Raw genomic sequence first — 23,289 nt, forward strand, 5'->3', positions numbered from 1 at the left:
TATTATGTTAGTTTTATTGCTTCTGCTTTGATTGAGATAGTATATCTCCGGGTTATGCTAAATAAACAATTTGTTCAATCAAGTGGTCGAAACTGACAAGTGAAGTTAGCTGGCCATGTCATCGAAATAGAGATCAGATGGAAGCTGTCTGGTAGTATCACTGTGCTGAAAGAAATACGTAGGAGCCATGTAAGAATAAGATGGTCAATTCCAAGGCTTTGGAACATATAAGCAGATATGAAGTTCATAATTGCAATTTCTATGCAAACAACAATTTAGTCATACATTTACAAGCATTATTATCTACAGCTTTGACTTTTTCCCTCCGGCAACACCGGTAACAGGGGCACCGGAGAGTAGGAAATCGGGGTACTCGAAGCCGCCGCTGAAGCCAGCGGTATGCCAGGCGCCTCCATCGACAACGAGGGTCTCTCCGTTTACAAAGTTGCCTGCATCTGAGAACAAAAACACGGTGGCATCAGCAATTTCCTTGACGGTGCCCCATCGCCCGATAGGCACCGTCTTGGCCGCCTTGCTATCCGCCTTGTTGGCCTCTGCTTTGGCCAAGCGCGCCATTCCCTCTGTCCCCGCAATAGGGCCTGGGGCAATAACGTTGGATGTGATACCCTTGGGTCCTTGTTCGATAGCCACGGACATGGCCATGGCATCCACACCGGCTTTTGCAACGCCGACGTGCGCCTGCAGCGGCGTCGCTGTGTAATGCAGGGTCGCGCTCACGAAGATGATACGGCCGCCGGTACCATTGGCAGGCTGCGTAGTACCATTTGTACGGTGTTTAGCCGCGGACTCGACGAGATACGGTAGGGTGGCTTTGACGGTGTTGTAGCTGCCCAGCACATCAATATCGATGACGCTCTTCATGGCGTTTGCAGAGAGTTGGTCGATGGAGGCGAGGAAGTTGCCGGCGGCGCCTGCGATTACGAAGTCGATGCTGCCGAGTTCTTTAGCGCAGCGGTCGGCGGCTTGCTGGAGGAGTTCGGGCTTGCGCACGTCGATGGCGCCGATGCCGAGGACTTTTGCGCCGGGGCGCGCAGTTGCGATGTCGCGGGCCATGGCTTCGGTTTTCTCGACGTTGCGGCCGATGATGCAGGCGTTTGCGCCTAGGGCGACCATTGCGCGGACTTGGGCGCTGCAGATAGAACCGGCGCCGCCGGTGCAGAAGAGGACTTTGTTGTCTGATGGTGGGAAGGGTTAGCGGGATGGAGTTTCTGGGACGAGGTGGTGTGGTAGAGTATACCGAAGATGCCGTCTCTCCAGACATTGCTCATGTATGAATATCTCTCCGCAGGCATGGTGTGTGGTGTTTTTCCAAGCTGGTAGCTTGGTCTTGTTGTCGTTGGGGTATTTGTCCTGGAGACTCGAGGAGAACGTGTAGTGGATAAGGAAGAGCGCTATGAGCAGGAACTGTGTTTGAAGGAAGAGAAGAAGTTACACGTCTGGAGACATAAGTGGTTGAAAGTATATGGAAGCTCGCATCGAGTGAAGGTTACGGCCGCAGCGATCGGTGGCCGGTACAATGTATGTTGCGCTCACGGGGAGCCGAGGTACATACGATGTAAGCTAGTGCTAGTAATCCTCGAGGAAAGGCACTCTGGTGAGACATTGACCACGCGTGACATGTCCTTCTCAGCGTTGAAGTAGAATCAGCAAAACACGGTGTAAGTTAACACATTCATCGCGAAGTCTAAAAATGTGATTTCAAGCATCATTTTCTCATTGGCAGTAATGACGGGCGGGCTGCATTCGCATGTGCTCTTCTCCGCGTTTGGTGTGTGCGGGCACGAGAGAGAGCTTGGACCACCGGGAGAGGTTCCGCATCAGCTCCGCAATTTGCATGCCAGCACTCGGAGCGGGCTGAATCATCGTCATCGTCATCACCAGACGGATCACCACCACAACAGACAAGACTCGACTATTGTACCCATTGGAAATATTGTTGCCATCACAATGTCGGCCCAGACAGTGTCGATATGTAAATTCGTCGGCACAATCACCCTGGGAATCGCGACGGTATGTGTGCAACAGGCCCGCCACTATGGCTACGTGACGGATGCTTCGCTGCGGGAATGAGGTGCCAGGGCGTCATTCTTGTGGAGTTGATGCATCAGAATGTAGCAAAAAGAAAGAGACATTCAAGATCTGACAATCCTCAGGGCGTCTCCGCAACCCTCTCCACAACCGCATTCCCCGCACTGCTCGCCCTCCCCACTGCCACAAACGCGCGCACTTCACTTGCCTATCTGTCCAGGCAGTCTTCCTGGCTATCCTCATATCTCCGCCATGTCACCACATTCACCTTGTTCTCCGCCTATGTACTGTCGCCGCGACGCTTCCGCCACCCCTATCTGCTCTACACGTCCATCTTCGCCTTCATCTCTGGTCCGGGAGTCGACTACGCTGTGACTGCCATGGAAGGGTCAGATGAGAAGAGGCAGGTCATGGAGCTAGAGGCGCAGGGCGAGGAGGTCAATGGCGAAGAGGTCAGAGAGTTTGTTGAGAGGAGACAGAGGACCGAGTTGATCAAGACGGGATTAGCGGGAGTGGCATTCGCAATGCAGGTCGTTGGTCTATGGGGTGATGGTGCTTAGAGGGCCTACGGAAGATAAAGATGCCGTAAATAGGGGTACGGGAAGAGAATATGCGTGCGACCGAGTAGATACAAGGAGATGTTTTTAGGGTCTGCAACGAGTTGGGGCTATCGGGTGGCAACTGGTGTACTGTTTGTTCCGGACTCTCCTATCATTCCCTGCTTTTTGGAATCTTCATCCCGTATACGGACATTGCCGTGTCAATCTGCTTTGCTCTCAGGGTGCACACTGTTTAACATGCTTCAACCTCGCAGGCCATATCCACTTCCCGCCAAGTGATACTGTGAAACAGCGTGTGTCCTTGTTCGAATTGACACGGATTCTCGAAGAAATAAACACGCTGGATATTCGCGCAATAGAGGACTTTGTCGTGGCATCAAGTACTTGACTCGATCCAGTAACGTGACTTAGGGGGGATGCTGTTCCAGGACATGGTGCTCAGCCTGGCAGCCTTGCAGCCTGAGAACAGAAGTCACCATGGGCAACCGCAAGAGATAAACTGCCACCATATGGCGTGAGCGCAAATTGTCGCGTTCCAGACTTTATCCAACCATGTTCGCACTGTTTCATGTGAATTGAGGCTACAATTGTTTACGAGCAATCTGACGGGATTGTCGCAAAGCAAAATACACATGCAAAACAGTTTGCTCTGCGCATCCATCTGCTGCCGGCAATAAGAGCGTTGTTGCCGTCAGGGTTTAATAGATAGTACAGTATACCGGTGCCAGGATGGCATGGTTCGGCGGAGGATGCCAAGGCGACCCTCCGGCGGCCGGGATGGCAGGAATTGGACGGAAGCGGGAGAGGGCGGTAGCGTTCAATAGTATGAGGTGCCAGGGTTTGTGATGACGACCTGACAATAAATAGGCTACCAGTACCTTTTTCGTATCTCACTCGCATCGTGGAATTTGTCCATTTTCACCCCTTGTCAGGCCCATTCCCGTGCTGAGCTAAGACACGCAGGTACCGCGTGCGTGTAGGATGGGATGCCTAGGGGTGCTGACCTGTTCTCTGCCGTTAAGTCTAGCGTTCGCGCAGCTGCAAGCGTGATGCAAATATAACCGAGGAAGTAGAAGCGCAGTCGTCTCACCAGCGAGTCGATGACGGCAGTGGCTGTCGGGGCTCTGCTTCAACATGTACCGGGGACGACAATCCTCATCTCTTTGTGCAGAGTATCGCCTCTCGATCCATAATTAATCCAGACGCGTAGCGCTGACCAGGTCCCCTGCCGATCGCGCTATCGATACTGGAGAGTCTGCACTGGGCCTAGCGGTGCAAGAAGCATCGCTTAGACAGAGGCAGTGGACGCCTCATTGGCCCAAAGCGGACGGGGGCTTGCGTCATAATCCACCCACGACGTGATCTGCCCGAGCCTCTGCAAAGGCGAAGCGAATTGAGCGGGCGAGCGAGCGTGGTCAAGGAGATGATGGGTCCCAGGCCGCGTGTGTGCGCGTGCGGTGGCTGGCTCGCGGGGACTTGGCCGGACGACCCTTTAGTGCCAAGCCTACCGTCAGTCCCAGTTTGTTTAGGCGTTCAGGCTAACACTCAATCCAAGGGAGAAATGAGGCAAGATAACTGCCTATGGATGCCATACATAGCTGTAGTCCCGGAGCGCGTGGGCATGCTGAATTCATGCTGACGGCTGCTGATAAGCAAAACCGCCGGGTGTTATACATGCCCAAGACTGGCATGCTGCCATCCACGATGCCATGCTGCCATGCTACCACGCTGCCATGCTGCTATGGGCCGTGTTGGGCGGGCGCGTCGCCCTGTCATGTTGGAGGAGGGCAGGACATTGGCTGTGTGAGTGGTGGAGAAAGCGACGGGGCTTGACGCCGTTGCTTGAGAGTGTCAACGGCCCGGCGCCTTCTTGTCAGTTGAGCGCCTCAACAGGTTGCAAAGAGTCGCGCACGAGAGGTGTGCTGGCTAAGGAGGCGCGGTAGGCAAAGGTCTTGTCTGTCAAGCTTGTCGGTCGAGGACAGGTGGTGCAAGAGGCGCGGGTGCAACGATACGCCCGTTGGTTGGGCTTTGGAGGCATCGATCGTGACCCCTGGCGCAGGCCCCTTGCGATTGCTGCAGGCTGCATGCAACGGCCTGGTTCATGTAAGAAGGTCAGTAAAGTAATCGTCGTAGATGGTGCCAACTCCTGCTTCTGATATTTGCTGCGAGGACTGGCTCGCCGTCCAACGCCACCACACCGTGCTAATTCTGCGCCGTGCCAGGTGATCAGCACACATCGCACACAGTCAAAACACGCTGCCAGTCCTGCGCCGTGCGGCACCCAACCATTCCATCTATTCCCTTGTCTCTTCACACCTTCGTTGTCGTGCTTGACTCTTACTCTCGTTTGTCTGTCCACGCAGACCCCAAGCCCTTCGTTTATACATAGCCATCAATGCGGCGCCGCCCTGACGGTTACTTTTGATCCTTCTGTTTGACATAGTGCTTTCATCTCCGGAAAACACGCCGCCGCGGTGCCACTCAGCACAGCAGCACCACCGCAGCAAAAGCAAGAAAGCTCCTGCCCGTCCCGAACTCGTCTCCGGTCTGTGTATCCCCCATCCAAGGGCACTCGCATCTGTCGTGAATTCGGGCGCGGCGACGAGCCTGTTATACGAGCTATAGGGCACCATTTAACCGCAAGCACCCAACCCAACACATCCACCACCCCCCGGCCCGTCATCCAAGTACGGAGTCGGACATTGTTGGCGGAAAACAAGGAACGCGGTAGGTCGAGTCAGGCAGCGTGCCCAGTGCGGAAGAGGCGGAGGAACTAAAGGCCAAAGCGGGAGGGATCAGGACGTGGATAGTGCTCGAAGCAGCAGCACAGACCTTAGTATCGATTTAGCGCTCGTAAGTACGCCGCTCCACCAGCCTCCATCCCCAACAGAGCCTTTTCCTGGCCTACAACCCGCTGTGCTACTACACCTCACACCCGCTCGACAACCCACCAAGGCCAGCAATGCTAACCACAGTCTGAAACAACAGGACCTTCCCCCCTCTCTTGCGCGCCCTGTCACCTTCTTGCACCCGCTTACTGCACTTTGTACCCGCACTCTCGAGAGCGCGTCGGCCAAGTCCCAGCCAGCATTCAGCGACCGGCCGGCTGACGGACCAAAGGCTGTACCACCTCACACCACGGCCACCCTCTCACCCCGCCTGCAAAACATTTCTACCGCTCGCTTCATCTACTCCATCTTCACTGTCTCCCTCGCTCGCCTTGCAGAGCCCTCCCGAACACGGGGGCGTCCAATCGCTTTTCCCTTTCAGCGCCCTCTTTGTTGCGCTCAAAGACGCCACCGCATCTACCCTCATTCACGTCGCCGAGTAACACCCGGAATCTTGCGCAAACTTCGTGTCCCGACATATTCCTCCGTCCACGACTCTAGACTTCATAATGGACAACCGATTCACGTCAACGCTCTTTGGCTTCGCTGCCTTCTCCACCCTCCTGCTCTCCATACAGCCTGCCGGCGCTTCAGACTGGACGTATTCATACTGCTCTTCACTAAACACTGGAGAGCAAAATACTGCTTGTAAGTTCTCCTGGTCGTGATGCGCGCCATGCAGCCTCTAACCTCTCAGATACCTGGCCATACCAGTCCAATGGTAACTGTACCAACCATTGCAAGGAGGAAGGAGGTTCATGGGCATTTGCTGTTATAAAATACACCGACTGCTGGTGTTCCAACTATGTACCAGGAGATACAGCAAGCTCCAGCGACTGTCTAGAGGACTGCCCTGGCTTCCCCGACGAAAAATGTGGTAGCAAGGACAAAGACCTTTATATCTATGTTCAAATGGACGGCCAGCCATCTGGTACCAAGGGAGGCTCGCAGCCCTCCTCTACCGCGGCGGCACCTTCTAAGCAATCGCAACAACCGCAATCGCAACCACAATCACAACAACCAACTGTTAGTACTTTTTTTCTTTATCTCGTCAGCCCTGCCCCCTTTCCTTTCATTAGTCAATCTACCTCAAGGTCTCCCTTGGCTGTACGTACACAATTACAAGCTATCGGTGTTTGACCTTCTGGTAGTATGCTCCACCTCCTGCACAAGTGGTAACGAGCATTGTGACGCAGAAACCAGAGACTGTCTTCTCGACGGTCACTGCAGAGCCGGACTCTACTTCGTCGTCGTCTTCGTCCTCCACTGATGTACTTCGCTTCCAACCTGGTCTGTTACTCCAAACTAACATCTGCTACAGACCAAGAAACCATCGTCTACCCAAGCTCCTTCCCGAACTCAGGAGCCCGTCACAGTGCCGACTCTAGTTACCGAAAGTGGAAATGTCATCACCCGCACTGTCGTCATAACACCATCGGCCACTGCCCCTGCAAACAATGACTCGAAAGATTCACCCAACGTAGGTGCCATTGCTGGTGGCGTAGCTGGTGGTATCATTGGTCTGCTCGCAATCATTGGTATCGTTTTCTTTGTCTTGTGGAAGAGGAGGAGGCAACAGCGCGAGGAGCAAGAAGGCGGTGGCGGCATCCAACGCAACGTCAGCACTATGAGCAGAGCTGGTTTGCTCGGAGGACGTGCTGAAAAATCGCCTACACCTCTCACCACGACTTTTGGTTCACAGCGCAGCCGATCTAACGAAGAGTCGATAACACCCATCACTCCATCAACCCGCAGATTAAGTCAACCAATTTTAGTCGACTCTCGCCTCAACCCGACTGCTGTTCTCACCTTTCACGGTGCCAACACAAGTCGAGAAAGCTTAGGCAGCATCGACGACAGCCGGGATTACGGTCGTCAGCTGAACGTACGGAATCCTGACCCGTAGAGAGTACGAGACTTTAAAACCACAATTTCATGCAAAATCCGGGTCGGCACTTGACCAAAAATGCAAAGCGCCCCCAGAACAACACCAAAAATTCGAAGCTAGCCCCAGCAATCATCAGACCAAGGTTGGGGCACGACTCACGAACACACAAGCATGCTCTTTTCGCACTAGCCAGGCGTAATGTTTAAGCAGCGATACACTGACGTCAACCCTATTTCATTATCGTCTTTAGTCTTGTGACAGTTCATTGTCAGGACCTCGTCCGTCTGTTTTCTTTATACATCCTTAAGGCACTGGAGCCTATGTACTATATCCTTCCTTTGGCTGCAATTTCGTTGGACAACAATGTACATATTTATATCAGGTGGGAGAGATGACATAAAAGCGCCTTGCTGAAATAGCACGTGGGACACAGGCCGTAACACAATGGCAGATAGCAAAGTAAAGAAAGAGAAAGAGAAAGATAAATTGTTCCTAATTAGGTGAGAAATGGGACTGTTGCGTGAGTACAGATACCACGCAATTGCATCACCAGTCTGTAACTGAATGTACACATCACCGTTCAATATTTCATTGCAGATACACATGTCCTATCCATTAATAGATCATCACTATGCTTTCCATACGATTTTGACAAGATCCGTTTTTCTTGAGTGATGGTTGCCAAGACGCTAACAACTCGTTGCCTGTCCTGAGGGTAGTAGTCGTTAGTTAAGCCTTTGTTCCTCGCATAGTCTCTGTACCATACATCATGGAAGCTCTTCCAAACGAAATGTTACTGGAAATCATCAAGCACCTGTTTCTCGAAGCATTCAGCACAGCCTTAAATATTGGTCTCGTGAACTGACGCTTGCACCACCTTACCAACGAGCTCCTGTACAGCACATACTCTTTAAATCGCGGAAACCCAGCGCTGTTGATACGTACCCTTGCGTCCTGGCCTGCCCATGCACGGCGCATCAAGAGTCTGGAATGGGATTGTAGGCCTGCGCACAACAATTCTCTGGTCACTAGCGATGCTTTTCCATTCCCTGGTGATTTGGCACCAATGGAACGTTGCAATATTGCAAAAGCTTTGTGCTCAAAAAACCCCTATGAGACGGACGACCTGAATTCTGTATTGATGGGTGCCGGGACAGACGCATATCTAAATTTATTTCTGTCATTCGCGCCGGATGTATGCAACATCCGAATTGTGATACCTTCCAAATGGAGTTACTACAGGATTTGGTTCACGCCGGCGTTAGATCTTCGAATTCTATCCAATCTCAACAAAGCATATATTGCTGGTCCGATGCGCATTCGGAATGTCGTCCCCCTGTTCCTGCTACCTTCACTGCGCAGTTTGACTTTGGACCATGTAGCACACGATAGGAACCGCGTACTACCCGGCACCTTCAAATGGTACCAGTATGATGCAGCCATTCAAAGGCTACGGAAAGAAAGGTCATGGGTTGAGAGCTTTCATCTACAAAAATGCAGCACCGACACAGTAGAAATAGCTCAGTTGATGTCATTGTTTGGTCATCTTAAAACATTCGAGTTTGAATTCACAGGCCATGACAAAGATGAAGCCAATACGACCATCACGCATTTTGTGCATTCCATCGCAAATCAGTCAAATTCACTCACATCGCTGTTTCTCAAAGACTTTCGCCTAGCACTGGATCCAACCGCACTGAAAGGACTAGGCAAGCTTGAGCACATGGATTTCCTTCTTCTTGATATGACGATGATGTGCGGCTCTTATCTACAGAACACCACAGTCGAATCGCTATCGAGTGTTTTGCAGCACCTGCCCAAGCGTCTTCAACATCTTCACCTCATAGCCAACGACCCTGATGGGGACGAGCTGAAACCTTCGACTGCATTCACTGAAGCATTACATGCAATCGCACCCATAATGAAGTCTATATTACCTGCCTTACACACAATAAAAATCGTCGACTGGGACCCATTACTAGGTACTTTCACCTGCCAAACGCAGGTCAAGGCTATTCAGCTAGCATTTGCAGAGATTGGAGTTGATTTTTTGTGGCAGCCACTCGATATTGTCATCAAAGAGAGTAACGAAGATGATATAATTAACTGGGAAGGAAAAGAAGAGGGTTGGGTATGGATTCAGTGGGTGAATAGCGATGAGTTATGGAACGAGGGTCGTAATGACGTTTAGACGCACCAAACCTTTTCATCTGCAATAATGCGACAGAAAATCTGACTTCAATTCTTTGACATCTGTGATACCACATATTATCAAGTTTGAAAAGTATAGACGCCCAAAGAGCAGGGGGGGGTGAGAATTCTCCGGTGCCTGCGACCCCTGTTGGCTCGTTCCTTGTAGACATTGAGGCTCAACTGCACACGCGCCACGCGTTCCCACTTTGGCCCACCTGTGCCCTGAATCTCGACCGCAACGCGACCCACGACCACGACACTCACTCTCACTCAACACCACAATCAATTTTGACAATATATCTTCTTGTACGATCGCATAAATTTCTAGTTGCCCACCATGAGCAAAATGTGGGAGGTGGATCCGGAGACACGGAGCAAGGTAGGCCGATCACTCTACCAGTCTGTGGAGGTGGGGGGTGCTAGGGGTCAAATGCGGAGATGGAAGCATAGCACAGTTAAATAATGGGGCCTGCGAAGATTCAAAAGCTAATCCGCTCTACTTGCAGTTGCTAGAGATCCAAAAGACGAACGATAACAACAAGTGTGTCGACTGCAATGCGCCCAGTCCACAATGGGTACGCAACCACCCGCCCGCTTTCTGACCAGGCACGCGAGCAGCGACTAGACTTACTGATACCTCTTGTTTTAGGCCTCGCCCAAACTCGGTATCTTCATGTGTCTCTCCTGCTCCGGCGTCCATCGCGGTCTAGGTGTCCACATCTCCTTCATCCGCAGCATAACCATGGACGCTTTCAAAGGCTCAGAACTGGTGCGCATGGCTGCTGGCGGCAACAAACCCTTCCAAGACTTCTTCAATAGCCACGAATCGAACACGAAAGAAGGACGCACATTCGAGTCGTCAACCATACAAGAGCGGTACGATTCAGAGGCGGGCGACGAGTGGAAGGAGAGGCTTAGTTGCAAGGTCGAGAACAGGGAGTTTGACAAGAGCAACCTGCCTAAGCGGTTACCGAAAAAGGAGAACACTTCTACGGCGGGTGCGGGTGCGCCGTTGAGTGGACGAGCCAGCGCAGCAGGGAGCAGAAGTCAGACACCTTTGGGCAAGGCACGAGGTAGTGATGCAGGCTTTCAACGCTCGGGATCACCCGCCCTGGGTACAAACGCCATGTCGCAAAAATCCAAGAATGAAGCCTATTTTGCGAAGATGGGCCAAGAGAATGCCAACAGGCCAGAAGGCGTTGCGCCCAATCAGGGAGGAAAATACGGTGGCTTCGGCAGCGAGCCAGATTCGTGGAAGAAGGACGACGAACCTGGCGCGCCGCCTGCGCTTGACGACTTCCAGAAGGACCCAGTTGCTGCACTTACCAAAGGGTTTGGGTGGCTGGGCGCCAGCGTAAGCAAAGTAGGCAAAACAGGCTACGAAGGCTGGGTGAAGCCCGGAATGGCAAAGGTATGTTTTGCGCTGCTGTATTCAATATATCCCTGCGACTAACTATTCTCTAGCTTGCCGAAGCTGACCTCGCAGCTCAAGCCCGTAGCACCGCGGGCACCCTAGGCCAGACCCTCCAATCTGGTGTCGCAACTGCTAATACGCAATTTACGCGCTTTGTTGAAGGAGACGATTCTTCGTCTACCGCACGCCGTGGCGCTCCCGAACCCGAACGCAAAGACTTTTGGGAAAGCTTTGGTGCGGCGCCCAAGGGACCGGCAAAGGACAAGCAGGACTTTTGGGACGAGTTTGCTAGCGCCGGTGAGGCAAGGACTAGCACGACTATGGAAAGAAAGAAGCCCAGTGGTATTGGAACAAGTGCTATGAAGAAGAGCGGTGGCAGTGGTAGCATGAGTGGATCAGCAAAGAAGGACGACGAGTGGGACAAGTGGTAGAAGCACGAATTCGCATGTTGATATGAGTTCATGGTGGGAGTTGGTTGAGGTTGTATAAAGGCGTTTGGGTTTCAGAATACGCATGTGTTAGGGAGAGGAGAACTGCTGAGTTAACTCATTGCGCTGGGACTCAAAAGCGAGTAGATGGCAAGTATATCGTTGTTTCCATTGCATCACCTGTCCTCCCGTGGTTATTATCTTTGTTATTTTTCACTAACTGCCCACTATTACATATGGGGTAGACTGCGATTGTTGGTATATCTCAATAGTCTATGGACTAAACCTATTCATGCACACGAAGTTTAGTTTGTTACGACCTTGAAATTATCAAATCGTTCTTGCAAATTTTGTGGCGATGTAGGAGAGGTTCAATTCTAACGGATTTAGCCACAATTCCTACAATACTGACTCAGCCAACAACGCGGGGATGATAACTACACCAATTCAACAGTACCACTCAATCATTGGCAGTCAAATGTCTGACACAATGACAGTATTGGTTTAGTCATTCTCTACAGGACACCCGTATTGTTGTGCCAGAGACATGGCCCCGTCAACTTGTCCGTCCCGTGATGCAATCTGACGATGCAACCATACTTGACGAGTCGGCATAAACATCTATCATTTCCAAGCAGAGAATGTATATGTTACCGAAATAAGAGATTATTCATATGTTTTATCATCAATTGAGTTTGCCTGGCTTCAAATTGTTCGCTACCGTACCTGTGAACTGGTAACCGCCCGTGCTCAGAGTCTCCATCGCAACGCCCGTTGGCGAAGCACCCTGCAAAGACCCTTTGTACCAACAACTTTTATAGAGAAATTGCATCACCAGTAGTTGAATTGGGTATGTGGATTGCGTGAAAAGTCGAATCCTGTTTCTTGGCGAAAGGGCTTGCAAGAGGAAGAGATGCACTGCCCCTCCATATAAATCCCTCTTCGATCCCGCCATGTCCTGCTTCTTCTTCTACAGACAACTTGAACAAATAAGGGCTCATTTCTGAGAACACCAAAGGCTTGGCAGGTGAGAATTCCCTTGAGATCTGAGCATCGTGTTCATCATACTCATTCTCTCCCTTCTCCTTCAATCACTGTGAGATAGTCGCACTAATATATTTATAGAACACGTTAACAAACGTAAAGGTACACTAATCATTTACTTCAAAAAACTCTCTTGGGGAAAAACTTTTAGTTTTATCATCTTTTAGTCTTCATCCATGACGTGATTACAAACTGACACGAAGCAGCAGCGACCAAGCATGTTCCGCTTGCTGAGTGCGATCTTTGCATTCTTCATAGCCCTCGCCCAAGCCAAGCATGAAGACCTCCGCCTCTACGCCTTCTCCTCGGCCGACTGCAACGGACCACCCATCTATGGCAATATCGACTTCAAGCGTGACAAGTGCACGTCGATCGGGTTTGGCGCGTCAAGCATCAAGCTCATGGAAAAGAACAAGGGCGACTGGACTAAGGAAATCAATGCCGGACCAACGGGCTGCTACTTCTACACATACACGCAATTCGGTTGCTTGGAACGCTATCTCGACACTCTTGTGGATCCCGGCGATGTCATTTCTTCGTGCATCCCGTCCAGAGACGCCAATGCCCCAATCATGTCCATCTCATACATGTGCATTCGTGGTGCGCCGCCGAAGCGAAGTCTCTCTCTGGGAGCCGGCAATTGGACTCATGGCACGAACGATACTATCCAGTATGCCAATAAGAAGGGGCTGAAATGGCATACCCCAATCTTCGTTAACAAGACGGTGGGATTGAATGAGACGGGTAGGCCTGGTGAAAATTCGACTACCGGGCACCATGCATCTTCAATTATTCTTCCAAAACCTGAATCCAACTCGACTCGAGAGGTCAGACGTGGAAATTTGACCACTCTCCACTACGAACCTCATGTCCCCAACAACCATCCTAACTCTAACTCGACTGGAGAGACTGGCAGCGGAAATTTCACCACTCGCCATCACGGACCGGCATTCATCAACGGGCAGCCCAACTTCAACAGCTCGAAGCCCAAGACCGCCGAGGGCAACTCGACGGTTCGCCACTATGGACCAGCAATTGCAGATGGAAAGCTCAACTTTAGGTCTACACCTGGGTCGAACAAGGAGACCTCGTGGAACGAGACCCAGCCTGCCGGTAAGCAGACAGCTGGGCGAGGTGAAGCAGTCTCAAATAAGACAGTCGTGGCCAAGCCAGGCGCACACAACAGGGTCATAATCGATCCACTTGTGGAAGTCCGAGCAGTGGTTGAGGTAGCCGCCAACAAGACTGTCGTCCGCAATAACACTGAAGTCGACGATTCCGATTCCGATTCAGACAGCGACTCAGACAGCGACTCAGACGACGACTCAGACCTACCAACCGGCAACTCCACTACAATCGACAAGCGCAGTTTATGGTGGCAAGGCCCCCGCCGCGGCGTCTGGATGCTGCACCCCTGGACCGGCAGCATCCTCTGCTACGACTGCTACTCTCACAACGACAAGAACCTCGGAAGATTCGAATGCCGCAACGGCCCAGACAACCCAACCGACTGCGGCGAGCGGCCCCTCGCCCCCGTCTACACCAAAACCGTGTCGGTCCAACCCGTCGTGACCGTCATCCCCGGCGACGCCAGCCCCCTCGCCAAGCGCGCCTGGGAACGCCCCGTCTATCTACATAACCCATGGTACCCGGGCATGACGCTGTGCGCTGTCGCCAAGTGGGACGGGCGCGGCAAGAAGTACAAGCAGGAAGTCCGCATCAACAAGCCCAAGCCCAAGCTCCGCAAGTGCGAGAAGTCGCCGCAGGCACAGAACATTGCCATTTACATTCGTACGGCTACGACCACGGAACCCGTGCGGACGGTCAGTCTCGTGGATGTTAGAGACCTCGACTCCCCGCGTCCCGTGCCTGCCACTGTTTCCTTGGCGAGCACTGCGCTTGCTACTGCCGCTGTTGTAGCGACAAAAGTCCCTGTTGTCGTCATGTCGAGTGTCACGGTTGTGCAGTCTGAATCTGAGTCTACTAAGACGTCGAGTTCGCCGTCGTTGAGCATTATCAAGTTTACGATTCCTACGTCTACGTCGACGGCGATGGCGACCAAGACGCTGCTTGTGTCGCCCAAGCCTGAAGCCACGGCTGCGCCTGCGACTGCGACTGTTGTAGAGCAGAAGTTTAGGACGATAGTGATTTTGCCGGATCAGGATGGGCAGAAGAAATCTTGAGGATCGGAATGGGATTCTCGGAGGAGTTTGGGGGAAAGGGGGAAAAGGAGAGTGGAGTGGTGATGGATTTCCCATGTGAGGTATTTTTTTTATCAGTAATGATAACATTCATATTATATATGTGAAGTAGACTCTCATCTTTTAATTACAGCTTCGGCTGCATATTAGGGTCATTTCTCTCCTCGTGCTCTATTCCTTTCTCGTCTCCTCTCTCGCTCTGCCTTTCTTGCTTGATTAAAACTCGGCACCGCACCTTCCTCGTCAAGCTTTGCTTTCTCCAAACTCTTCTCGTCAATATCATCAAGCAAGAACCGACCCATGTTGCCGCTCCTCCACTTCTGAATCAGCCACAACGACGTCGCTTCTGTATCTATTGTCCCGCCTTTCCCTAGCCTACCCGTCTTCTTGGCAATTTCTGAGAGCAACTCAATGATTTCGTTGGTGGGCGGCGCGTACTCAGAGTAGAGCGTAGGCGACTGGAGATTAAGGTGGTAGAGCAAGTAATCCGCAAGCATGACTGGCGGGATAATAGTATCTTTTACAGAGCCACAGAGCGCCAATTTCATCATTGCTTCTGCATCTGGTACGTACGGGATGAAGACTCCTGGGGTATCGAGAAGATAGACGCCTCCACCTACGCCTTGCAGTTTTCTTCTCGCACCAACATCTGCGGACTCGACGTCGTCCTCACTTGGAATAATCTTGACACCGCTACTGCTAACTTTGCGTGTGACACCGGGCTGCGCACCCGTAGCAGCAACTTTGCCTTTTCCGATTCCCTGGGCGCGCAAAGCGTTTAGAAGCGTCGACTTGCCGACATTGGGCATACCGACAACCATGACTCGATGGCCCACCAACTTCCACCTCTTCTGCGCATGCTCCCTCAGTAGATCCAAAAATTTAGTCACGCTCTTGCGACCGCTGGCTTCGCCCTCTGCATCGTTGCCGTTCCTCACAAACATGGTTGGGGTGGGATGGTGCCATTGCGCAATCACATGTTCATTGCGATTGTCACGGGAGCCGCCGCCTAGATCGCGCTTGGTGTACACGATTACTCGCTCTTTGCCTTCCAGAGCACTTTCGAAGAGCGGATTGCGAGAGGTTAGTGGTACGCGGTAGTCGCGGCACTCAATGACGAGGTCGATGGTGGCGAGTAGAGATTTCATCTTTTGCAGCCCGGATTTATGGTGGCCCAGGAAGTAGGACCGGGGCAGCGAGGGGATTGGCGGGAAGGCATGGCGCGGGATGAAGGACATTTGTTACATTTATGTTGTGGGGAAGGTTCAAACTTTTGGATGTAGTGTTGGAATTCTTTGTGGTTCGAGTCAGGCGACTTACATGGCTTGGCGAGCTTGACTCGGTGGGGTTCTGGGAGTATTCAGTTAGGTTTGATGCCTCGCGTTCTATATGTTAGATAGAAGTTTGACGGTCATAGATTCAGGCTTAGAAGGACAGGAAATGTCTTAGAGTCATTTCGGTAGTTCAAACACATACTCTAATATGTATTGACCTTCACCGCTGTGAGGACTGAGAACAGGATAGCATGATAAAAAACAACTATGTGTAAGATAAAGCTGGGCGGTACTATGATCGAATTCATTACTTATCTTAGACGAAGAGGAGATCAATTGGCAAGCGGTGATAAAACTGGTAATCAAAGTCGACACTCCATTCCAATACAAAGCATTTCACAAGCGCCACGACAGTATCCCTGCTCAGGCGCTCCACATCTACTCCGTCTTCTTCTGTTCCTGTTACTCTTTCACTGACACTGCGTCTCCAGAAGGTCGTTTCATCAAGATCTGATAAATCTGGTTCGTACCCCCCTGAATGTTCTAGGGCCGCCAGTGCAGTGACTATGCGAACTGCATCTCCCGAATTACCGCGCTCGGCGAGGATAGCTGAAGAAGCCATGATGCCCATGTGTTCATCTACAAAGGACGGCTCCCAGCCTTGTTTAACGAGTACCTCTCTGTGCTGGGGCACCGCATCACGTAGTTGCTGAGCTAACCGTTGACGATACTCATGCATTGTTTTCCGCGAAAAAGCGAGTAGGATGTCTCTCATGCCGCGATGAATGGACCAGGAGAGGTAAGCCCAGGGAAGAAAATCTAGGCATTGTGCTAGGATCGCTTGTTCGTTCGGCGCGATGTACATGCGCACAGGATGTACTTCCTGCTTGCTCGACGGCAGATCGAGGATTACTTCCGCTTCGTCTTGTCCAGTACGTGAAATAACAAACACGTCTTGCTCCTTTTTCCGCGGCAGAAGAAAATCTACCTCGTATACTTTTCCGCCATTCATGTTGTAGATATGGCGTGCGCCATGCGACAATGCAAATCCGTTCTCTTGGTATTGAAGGTAGTACTCACCAGCAGGCATTCTGCCTGGGAACGCCACTGCGAATAAGTTTGGGCCTCCACTGGGATGCTGGACCACGCCTGCCATCATCTTGACACATGCGTCAACTCTTGCAGAGAAAACCGGTGCATAGACATCTGTTGCTGGCGAGTGGGAATCATGCGCCCGCAAGCTGACAAGAGCATGCTGCTGTCCCATTTCCCATTGAATGTACCATTGTCCGCACCAGCTTCCTAGTGCAGCTCGATATCCAGAGGAAGAAGAGAACTCGTGAATGACGCGTGCATTGGTCAGGAGAAGGAGGGCTATCAGTGTTGTTCTGCTGATTGGTACTCCAGGAATGCTTGTTCCTCTTTTCCCTTCAATCGACAGCAGTTGTACAGTGTCTGGCACAGATTCCCATGATGCCTTCTCACGCCTGAGTAGCTCATTATACACGTATACTGAGGCGTGAGGTTCGTGGAAAAGGTGCAGTAACCTGCTGTATGAGCTTTCTGTCGCGCCGTAGGCTGGTAGGCGAGAGATGAGTAGCTGATTATGGGAACAAAAGCCCTGGATCATATTGGCAGTCAGGTTCGGACCGTACCGCTCTTTGGTGGTTAGGAGCGATCGAGCTAGGTATGCGGTGGCACATAGACATGCGGCTGAGCCAACGAGGGGCACCCATGTTAAGGAAACTGGTTCGCGACGCTTGTTCATTATGTCTTCCTTAGTAATGATATTATTATCCTCTTATGAATTGTTTTGCGCAAGGATTATATGCCATGAAGTTGATTGCGAAGCATCAAGGTAAGCTATGCGAATGAAGACGTAAGAGAGGGAAGTAGATGGGCGAACCAAAGATAAAGCCTGGTCGGCTATGCAAGGCTTACGTACATACACAGCCCGCCCTCAACGCTTTTTGCAACTGCAAGGCTGCAACTCATCGAGGATTGAGTACCTGGCTGCGCTTACTAAAGCATGTATTTACAGCATCTATTGATCTGTATTTCTACTGCAAATATGAACGGTTTCAAAAGTAGAAAACTAGCTACGTAAGGAGATCCTTGTCGACAAGGATCATGATCTAATAGCTAGCAAAGCCCAATCCAACTTTCGACTTCTATCCCCACTTGGTACCGTTCAATCGCCTCCCCACTCATTATACCATGGATATAAGTCTCGCCCAAAAGTATGTAATGATCCTTGTTCGAGCTTGCTCTGACAATCAACGGTGTGGCGCAGCCTAGCATCACGCATATTTTATCTCCCGTCATCAGCGTACGAGTACCCAGACCAAGATATCCGTTACGAGTTGTAAAGATTCTTCTGTGCATCATAGCTTGTCCAATACTATGCTCAAAGGATGCCCATAAATGGTGATTCGCGATAGGTTCATCATGAACACCCATAGTTTCGGACTCGGATCCGGGAAACTCCAACAAGGCCTTGCCAACAACCTCAGCTAGGAATGTTTTTCCCAATCGAAGATTTCTCATACCATGCCATCGCTTCTCAATGTTCGAAGCGTTAGAACGAGCCTTGGTTGGCATGTAACCTTGCGGCTCGTTTAAGACGGCGAGATCTTCATCGCATTCCCTGCATTTCCTCGCAAAGAGGTAGCCGAACTCCCTAGGGGCCTTTTCGGGGACAAAAGGTGCTTCCTGACGGTATGTATCTGCGACGACCGTACGGTAAAGAGCTTCAAAGAGCTCTTCTCCATCTCCGTAAGCGCAGGTTTCCGACTGTGATTGGCGCCCCTTGCCACATTCGAAGCTCTCACGGCACCATGGATCAAACTGTATACCGTCGATGGTATCAATCATGATACCTTTTGCATAGAGAGCGCTTCCATCTTCCGAGAATCTCACATCAGGCACCATGTTCCCAGACGCTCTATAGACAGGCCAACCGCCATCCCAAGAACACTGCAGAGGATAGGCCGGATTCGAAGTACCCCAGTCTGGCAACCACGATGGCAATTTACTGGTGCGACCATTAAAAGATAACCCAGCATTGCAGATGATCGATAAATCTTTCTCCTTCTCAATATATGCTTCTAGGAACCTCCGACAAATACCATCAAAGGGTGCAGTGTAGGCTGGAGAACAAAGCGTAGTGGCTTTGTCTCCTAATAGGCCATATTTTGCGAACAAGATATCCCGAGAATCGGAGGCAAGGGTTTGCTTAGTTAACCACAATAGAGGAAGTACTTCGAGCTTCTTCCCTGTCTGCATGAAGATGCGCATGCGCGACAGGAACAGAAAAGGATCCAGCATACGCCCTGTCAGTCCGACTCTCTTATTGAGGTCAGTCGGAAATACAAAGGCCCAGTATTTGGTAATCAGTTGTTCGACGTTCGTAAATTCAGATTCTGAGATCGTCTCGTCTCCGCATGCGAATTCCACCTCTTTTGCTAATGCGACTTCCTGGATTACCCACGCTCTTTTCCACCAGGTGCGTTTCAGCAAATGCTTTAATGCCATCCATGAGTCGTAGTATCGCATTTCAGCATAGGCTAGGAATGCCCGCTTCGGGTTTGCCATTGTGTCACAGCGGGCTAAGAGCGCAAGAAATCTCATCGCAAGGTCGCTGTCACTTGTCGCGGGGCCCAACCATACCAAGACACGTGTTGCTTTTCGGTACACATCACCCATCATCTTGACTTGATCCCCTCGCTCTTGTATGTTTCCTTGATCAATGCACAGTGCATCTACCCATATATTGCTGACTTTTCGTTTCCGGAGATAGTGTAACGCGGCAGCCAGATTCCCGGCTACACTCAGCTGCATTCCGTTGATGCAAACAGACTGGTTTTTATGGTAACGGTTCGTCGCGCTGTATGTAATAGGGTCGCCCCAGGTGTATGATAGCGCTACATAGTTGATGTGTATATTGTGTAACGAGGCTCTGACTAAATGACCATCTAGAGGAAGTTGTGCACTAAGTTCAAGGATACGGATTTCCTTTTTGGCATTAGAAAGACCGTTAAAAGGTACAATGTTCATTGTTGCAGTAATATAGGTGCGAAGAGACCTAAAGATAAAGATCCCCTAGTTCTATCATGTATATACTAGCAGCGCGGAGTTCTATTCCGAGCCATATGTATCCAGACACAGCCACTACCATCGCTTGCGTCAATAGATGCTTTCACGTGGTACATCCGCACGCGCATAAGTCAGTGCAAGCTACAGAAATAGTCTAATCAATACTGGAGAGCAAGCCTCAATCCCTCAGAGCAGACGAGGCTGACCAATGGTAAATTTGAGCAGAAATCCTTTCTAGAGAATGACACCGCACAAAGTGCCGTTATGATCTGCATCCTAGCTACATTGAGCTAATCGTACCGCTCAGCTCTCTTGGCGAATTACCTAGCCTTAAATACCAGTAAAATGAGGTGTCTGGTTACCTGTCAGCCTTGTTGGCTGCCTACCTCCCCTAGTGCTGCAATGGAACTCTACCGGCCGCTTTTTCAAGTAAAAGTATGGCACCTGGGCTACGCTATAGTAATTAGAGAGGTGCTTGTTGTAGCGCCGTTCTTCGTTAACATTTAAATACACTATGCCATACGAGAGTATGCCCTACCAAAGTTAAATCCAGTCTGACGTTGCACGAGAAGCCCTGGTAGCCTGGGTTTAGGATTTTGACCCCCACGAGTCTCAATGACAATGGCCAGGCCCCTAATGCAAGCCTTCTCCACATCTGCAGGCTGCGCACGAGCCACTTCCGAAACGCCAAGACACTAACGCGACGCGCGCGAATCTCTCGACTGTGACGTTGGCAGCCAGCCTGGTCGCAACTTTAACATCTCCCTTCACCTATATTTTTTCCAAAAATTTGGGTTCCCATCAGATACTAGTTGTCTATGCGACCACTATCTTACCACATTGATCACTGCTAAACAGACCGACCCGGCAATGGCGGACTACAATAAGCAGACAGTCGCGCAGCTGCGACAGATACTAAAAGACCGAGGTATACCAAGTACGGGCCTGACACGAAAGGCGCAAATTATCGAGAAACTTGAGGAGACAGACGGTGCTCTGGAAACCCCCGATACGCCTACTGAGCCAACCCCACAGGTTGAGGAGGAAGTAAGCGCGAAGCAAGCCACCCCCGAACCAGAAGTACCTGGACCCGCGCTTGCAAAAGCTGGAGGTAATTATATACTCAAAGAGCTGATGAGATCGGCGACTTACCAGAAATAGAGCCCGAAGCGCAACCTGAACCCGAATCTGACACTACACCTGTACCCGTAGCGACGACAGATTCCCTGCCAGAAACAGTATCACACATAGACAGCGACGTTCCACCGCCAGAGCGGACCCAAGCAATTGAGCACCCAGCAGAAGCTGTCACTGAAGCCGACGAGCCGGGTTCAATACAGCCAGCAGGAATCTTCAATGCGCCCCCTGCGGATCCAGACAGTGTAGTGGGCCCGACGGTTACTGAGCCTGCGGATGCGGAGGTTGAGGATGGAAACGAAGAGAGGATTGTAAAAGATGAACTGCCGGAAGCTCCCGGCCCAGCTGCTGAGGCCCTGCGATTGGCAAACCATGACTCCGAAGCACCCAGAGATTTGCAAGACATCACAATGGACGAGAGGCCAACTTCGGCTACACTCAATGAACAAGAATCAGTGGAGAAGCCGGATATTGCCACTGAGTCTGAGCATTCCCCAGACGAGACATCTAGACTCAACACCGAAGAACTCGAGGCCGACTCTAAGAAGCGAAAGAGGCGCAGTGAGACACCGGAGATGAAGGCCCAAGATATCAGAGCCAAAAAGCATCGATCAAGCGAAAACCCTGCGCATGAGGTACATCTTAAAGAGGATGAAGATGTTGTTATGGAGCAAAGACTAGTGGAGGAAGATGATCGTGTCACAGATGCCAAACAGGATCAAACGAATGGCCACCACGCTGTATTACCAGAAGCAGACTCTCCAGTGGCCGAGACCGATGCAAAGCGCGAAAGAAAAGAAAAGGCAGCTCGATACAAAGACTTGGTAAAGTCTAGTGACAACGGAACACTACAGGAAGCCTTGACAGACGATCGACCGACGGTGCCCGCACTCCACCCAGTAACATCAGCTCTGTATATTCGTAACTTTATGCGCCCGTTGCGTCCGGAACCATTGCGTGCACACTTGGTTTCTCTCGCCTCTCCACCTTCTAGCTCACCCGACTCCACAATTGTCAAAGCTCTCTTCTTGGATGCAATGAAAACACACGCTCTTGTCTTGTTCAGTACTAAGACTGCCGCGTCTCGAGTACGAGCGTCATTGCATGGTTCGATATGGCCACCAGAGGGAAAGAGGAAGGAACTATGGGTCGACTTCATTCCTGAAGAAAGGGTCGAGAGCTGGATCAAAGAAGAGGAAGATGCAGTAGCTGCCGAAAAGGAGGCTCGTGCCAGTGGAGGGTCTACTAATCCGAAACGCTTTGAGGTTGTGTATCCCGAATCTAGCGATGGTTCAGTCACAGCAGTGTTCCAGGAGGTTGGTTCCAGCGCTCCCGCAAATGCACCAAGAGGCCCACGTGGAAGTGAAGATACACGTCGTCCGTTCGTCCATCAGCGGCCCTCAGTGCCGACAAAGGATGCTCGTCAAGATACCGAGGCCTCGTTCAAGACACTCCACGAACTGTTCGAATCGACACAGTCAAAACCACAACTATTCTACCTCCCTGTCTCGGATGAGATTTCTGAGATGAGACTGAAGGAATTGGATGCTGAGACAAGTCGAGACTGGGCACCAGGCGAGGTCAGAAAAGGAAGAGGCATCAAGACAGAGATGAAATACAAGTACAGCTTCGACGATGATGATCGTATCGTAGAGGTTGGTGAAGATCGCGGCCCATGGAGTGAAGGATACAGAGGTGGCAGAGCCGGTTTCAGAGGACGAGGCAGAGGCGGTGGGTTCCGTGGTCGAGGGGGCGACTTGTGGAGGGGATGAACAGGGGTGTCGTTTATATTGTGTATCAAACCTTGTATACTATACTGTATCCCATTGGATTCCGCTGCCCAGACAGCGCGTTGGTACTAGAATGGAAAAAGCCTCTCACCATGGCAATGTAGACCAACAATACGTACCATACCTTTATCTTCTTGTACAGGCCATTTTGGATCGTCATTGGAAGGTGAAAACACAACTCGGGGTGCTTCTCCTTATCACGTGTGTAGCCTGTCTGTGTCAAAATCGCTGCTCTACACGCCGATAACGACGCCAACGTCATCCACGTGAAAATTGAGCTTTTACTACTTCAGCAGTCAATCGTACCCTTCCTCAACACATCCTACAC

At 51.1% G+C, this 23,289-nt stretch overlaps 10 protein-coding genes across 10 annotated transcripts; 6 read left to right on the forward strand and 4 right to left on the reverse strand.

Annotated features, from left to right (window-relative positions):
* Positions 1 to 303: 303 nt before the first annotated feature.
* On the reverse strand, positions 304 to 1,313 carry COCCADRAFT_851 (uncharacterized protein; the record flags this gene model as incomplete). Its single annotated transcript, XM_007709082.1, has 2 exons — positions 304 to 1,196; positions 1,259 to 1,313. The coding sequence occupies 2 exons, from the start codon at positions 1,311 to 1,313 to the stop codon at positions 304 to 306; spliced, it is 948 nt and encodes a 315-aa protein (XP_007707272.1).
* Positions 1,314 to 1,968: 655 nt separating this feature from the next.
* Positions 1,969 to 2,609, forward strand: COCCADRAFT_32502 (uncharacterized protein; the record flags this gene model as incomplete). Its single annotated transcript, XM_007709125.1, has 2 exons — positions 1,969 to 2,031; positions 2,175 to 2,609. The coding sequence occupies 2 exons, from the start codon at positions 1,969 to 1,971 to the stop codon at positions 2,607 to 2,609; spliced, it is 498 nt and encodes a 165-aa protein (XP_007707315.1).
* Positions 2,610 to 6,006: 3,397 nt separating this feature from the next.
* Positions 6,007 to 7,403, forward strand: COCCADRAFT_32503 (uncharacterized protein; the record flags this gene model as incomplete). The annotated part of the gene is made up of 4 exons (XM_007709126.1): positions 6,007 to 6,145; positions 6,195 to 6,523; positions 6,649 to 6,768; positions 6,819 to 7,403. 4 exons carry the CDS (start codon positions 6,007 to 6,009, stop codon positions 7,401 to 7,403), a joined length of 1,173 nt encoding a protein of 390 aa, XP_007707316.1.
* Positions 7,404 to 8,154: 751 nt separating this feature from the next.
* On the forward strand, positions 8,155 to 9,576 carry COCCADRAFT_32504 (uncharacterized protein; the record flags this gene model as incomplete). Its single annotated transcript, XM_007709127.1, has 2 exons — positions 8,155 to 8,241; positions 8,275 to 9,576. The coding sequence occupies 2 exons, from the start codon at positions 8,155 to 8,157 to the stop codon at positions 9,574 to 9,576; spliced, it is 1,389 nt and encodes a 462-aa protein (XP_007707317.1).
* Positions 9,577 to 9,915: 339 nt separating this feature from the next.
* On the forward strand, positions 9,916 to 11,423 carry COCCADRAFT_83379 (uncharacterized protein; the record flags this gene model as incomplete). The annotated part of the gene is made up of 4 exons (XM_007709160.1): positions 9,916 to 9,957; positions 10,085 to 10,153; positions 10,228 to 10,989; positions 11,043 to 11,423. The coding sequence occupies 4 exons, from the start codon at positions 9,916 to 9,918 to the stop codon at positions 11,421 to 11,423; spliced, it is 1,254 nt and encodes a 417-aa protein (XP_007707350.1).
* Positions 11,424 to 12,679: 1,256 nt separating this feature from the next.
* Positions 12,680 to 12,910, forward strand: COCCADRAFT_46784 (uncharacterized protein; the record flags this gene model as incomplete). The annotated part of the gene is made up of 1 exon (XM_007709161.1): positions 12,680 to 12,910. A coding segment is annotated over one exon (231 nt), but the record flags the coding sequence as incomplete, so codon positions are not given.
* A 1,907-nt stretch (positions 12,911 to 14,817) lies between these two features.
* Positions 14,818 to 15,903, reverse strand: COCCADRAFT_22170 (uncharacterized protein; the record flags this gene model as incomplete). Its single annotated transcript, XM_007709102.1, has 1 exon — positions 14,818 to 15,903. One exon carries the CDS (start codon positions 15,901 to 15,903, stop codon positions 14,818 to 14,820), a length of 1,086 nt encoding a protein of 361 aa, XP_007707292.1.
* A 352-nt stretch (positions 15,904 to 16,255) lies between these two features.
* On the reverse strand, positions 16,256 to 17,707 carry COCCADRAFT_22171 (uncharacterized protein; the record flags this gene model as incomplete). The annotated part of the gene is made up of 1 exon (XM_007709103.1): positions 16,256 to 17,707. The coding sequence occupies one exon, from the start codon at positions 17,705 to 17,707 to the stop codon at positions 16,256 to 16,258; it is 1,452 nt and encodes a 483-aa protein (XP_007707293.1).
* A 374-nt stretch (positions 17,708 to 18,081) lies between these two features.
* COCCADRAFT_22172 (uncharacterized protein) lies at positions 18,082 to 19,995 on the reverse strand (the record flags this gene model as incomplete). Its single annotated transcript, XM_007709104.1, has 1 exon — positions 18,082 to 19,995. One exon carries the CDS (start codon positions 19,993 to 19,995, stop codon positions 18,082 to 18,084), a length of 1,914 nt encoding a protein of 637 aa, XP_007707294.1.
* Positions 19,996 to 20,904: 909 nt separating this feature from the next.
* On the forward strand, positions 20,905 to 22,943 carry COCCADRAFT_83177 (uncharacterized protein; the record flags this gene model as incomplete). The annotated part of the gene is made up of 2 exons (XM_007709162.1): positions 20,905 to 21,145; positions 21,196 to 22,943. 2 exons carry the CDS (start codon positions 20,905 to 20,907, stop codon positions 22,941 to 22,943), a joined length of 1,989 nt encoding a protein of 662 aa, XP_007707352.1.
* Positions 22,944 to 23,289: the final 346 nt, after the last annotated feature.

Source organism: Bipolaris zeicola, assembly GCF_000523435.1.
Source record: "Bipolaris zeicola 26-R-13 unplaced genomic scaffold scaffold_6, whole genome shotgun sequence".
NCBI classification, from domain to species: domain Eukaryota; kingdom Fungi; phylum Ascomycota; class Dothideomycetes; order Pleosporales; family Pleosporaceae; genus Bipolaris; species Bipolaris zeicola.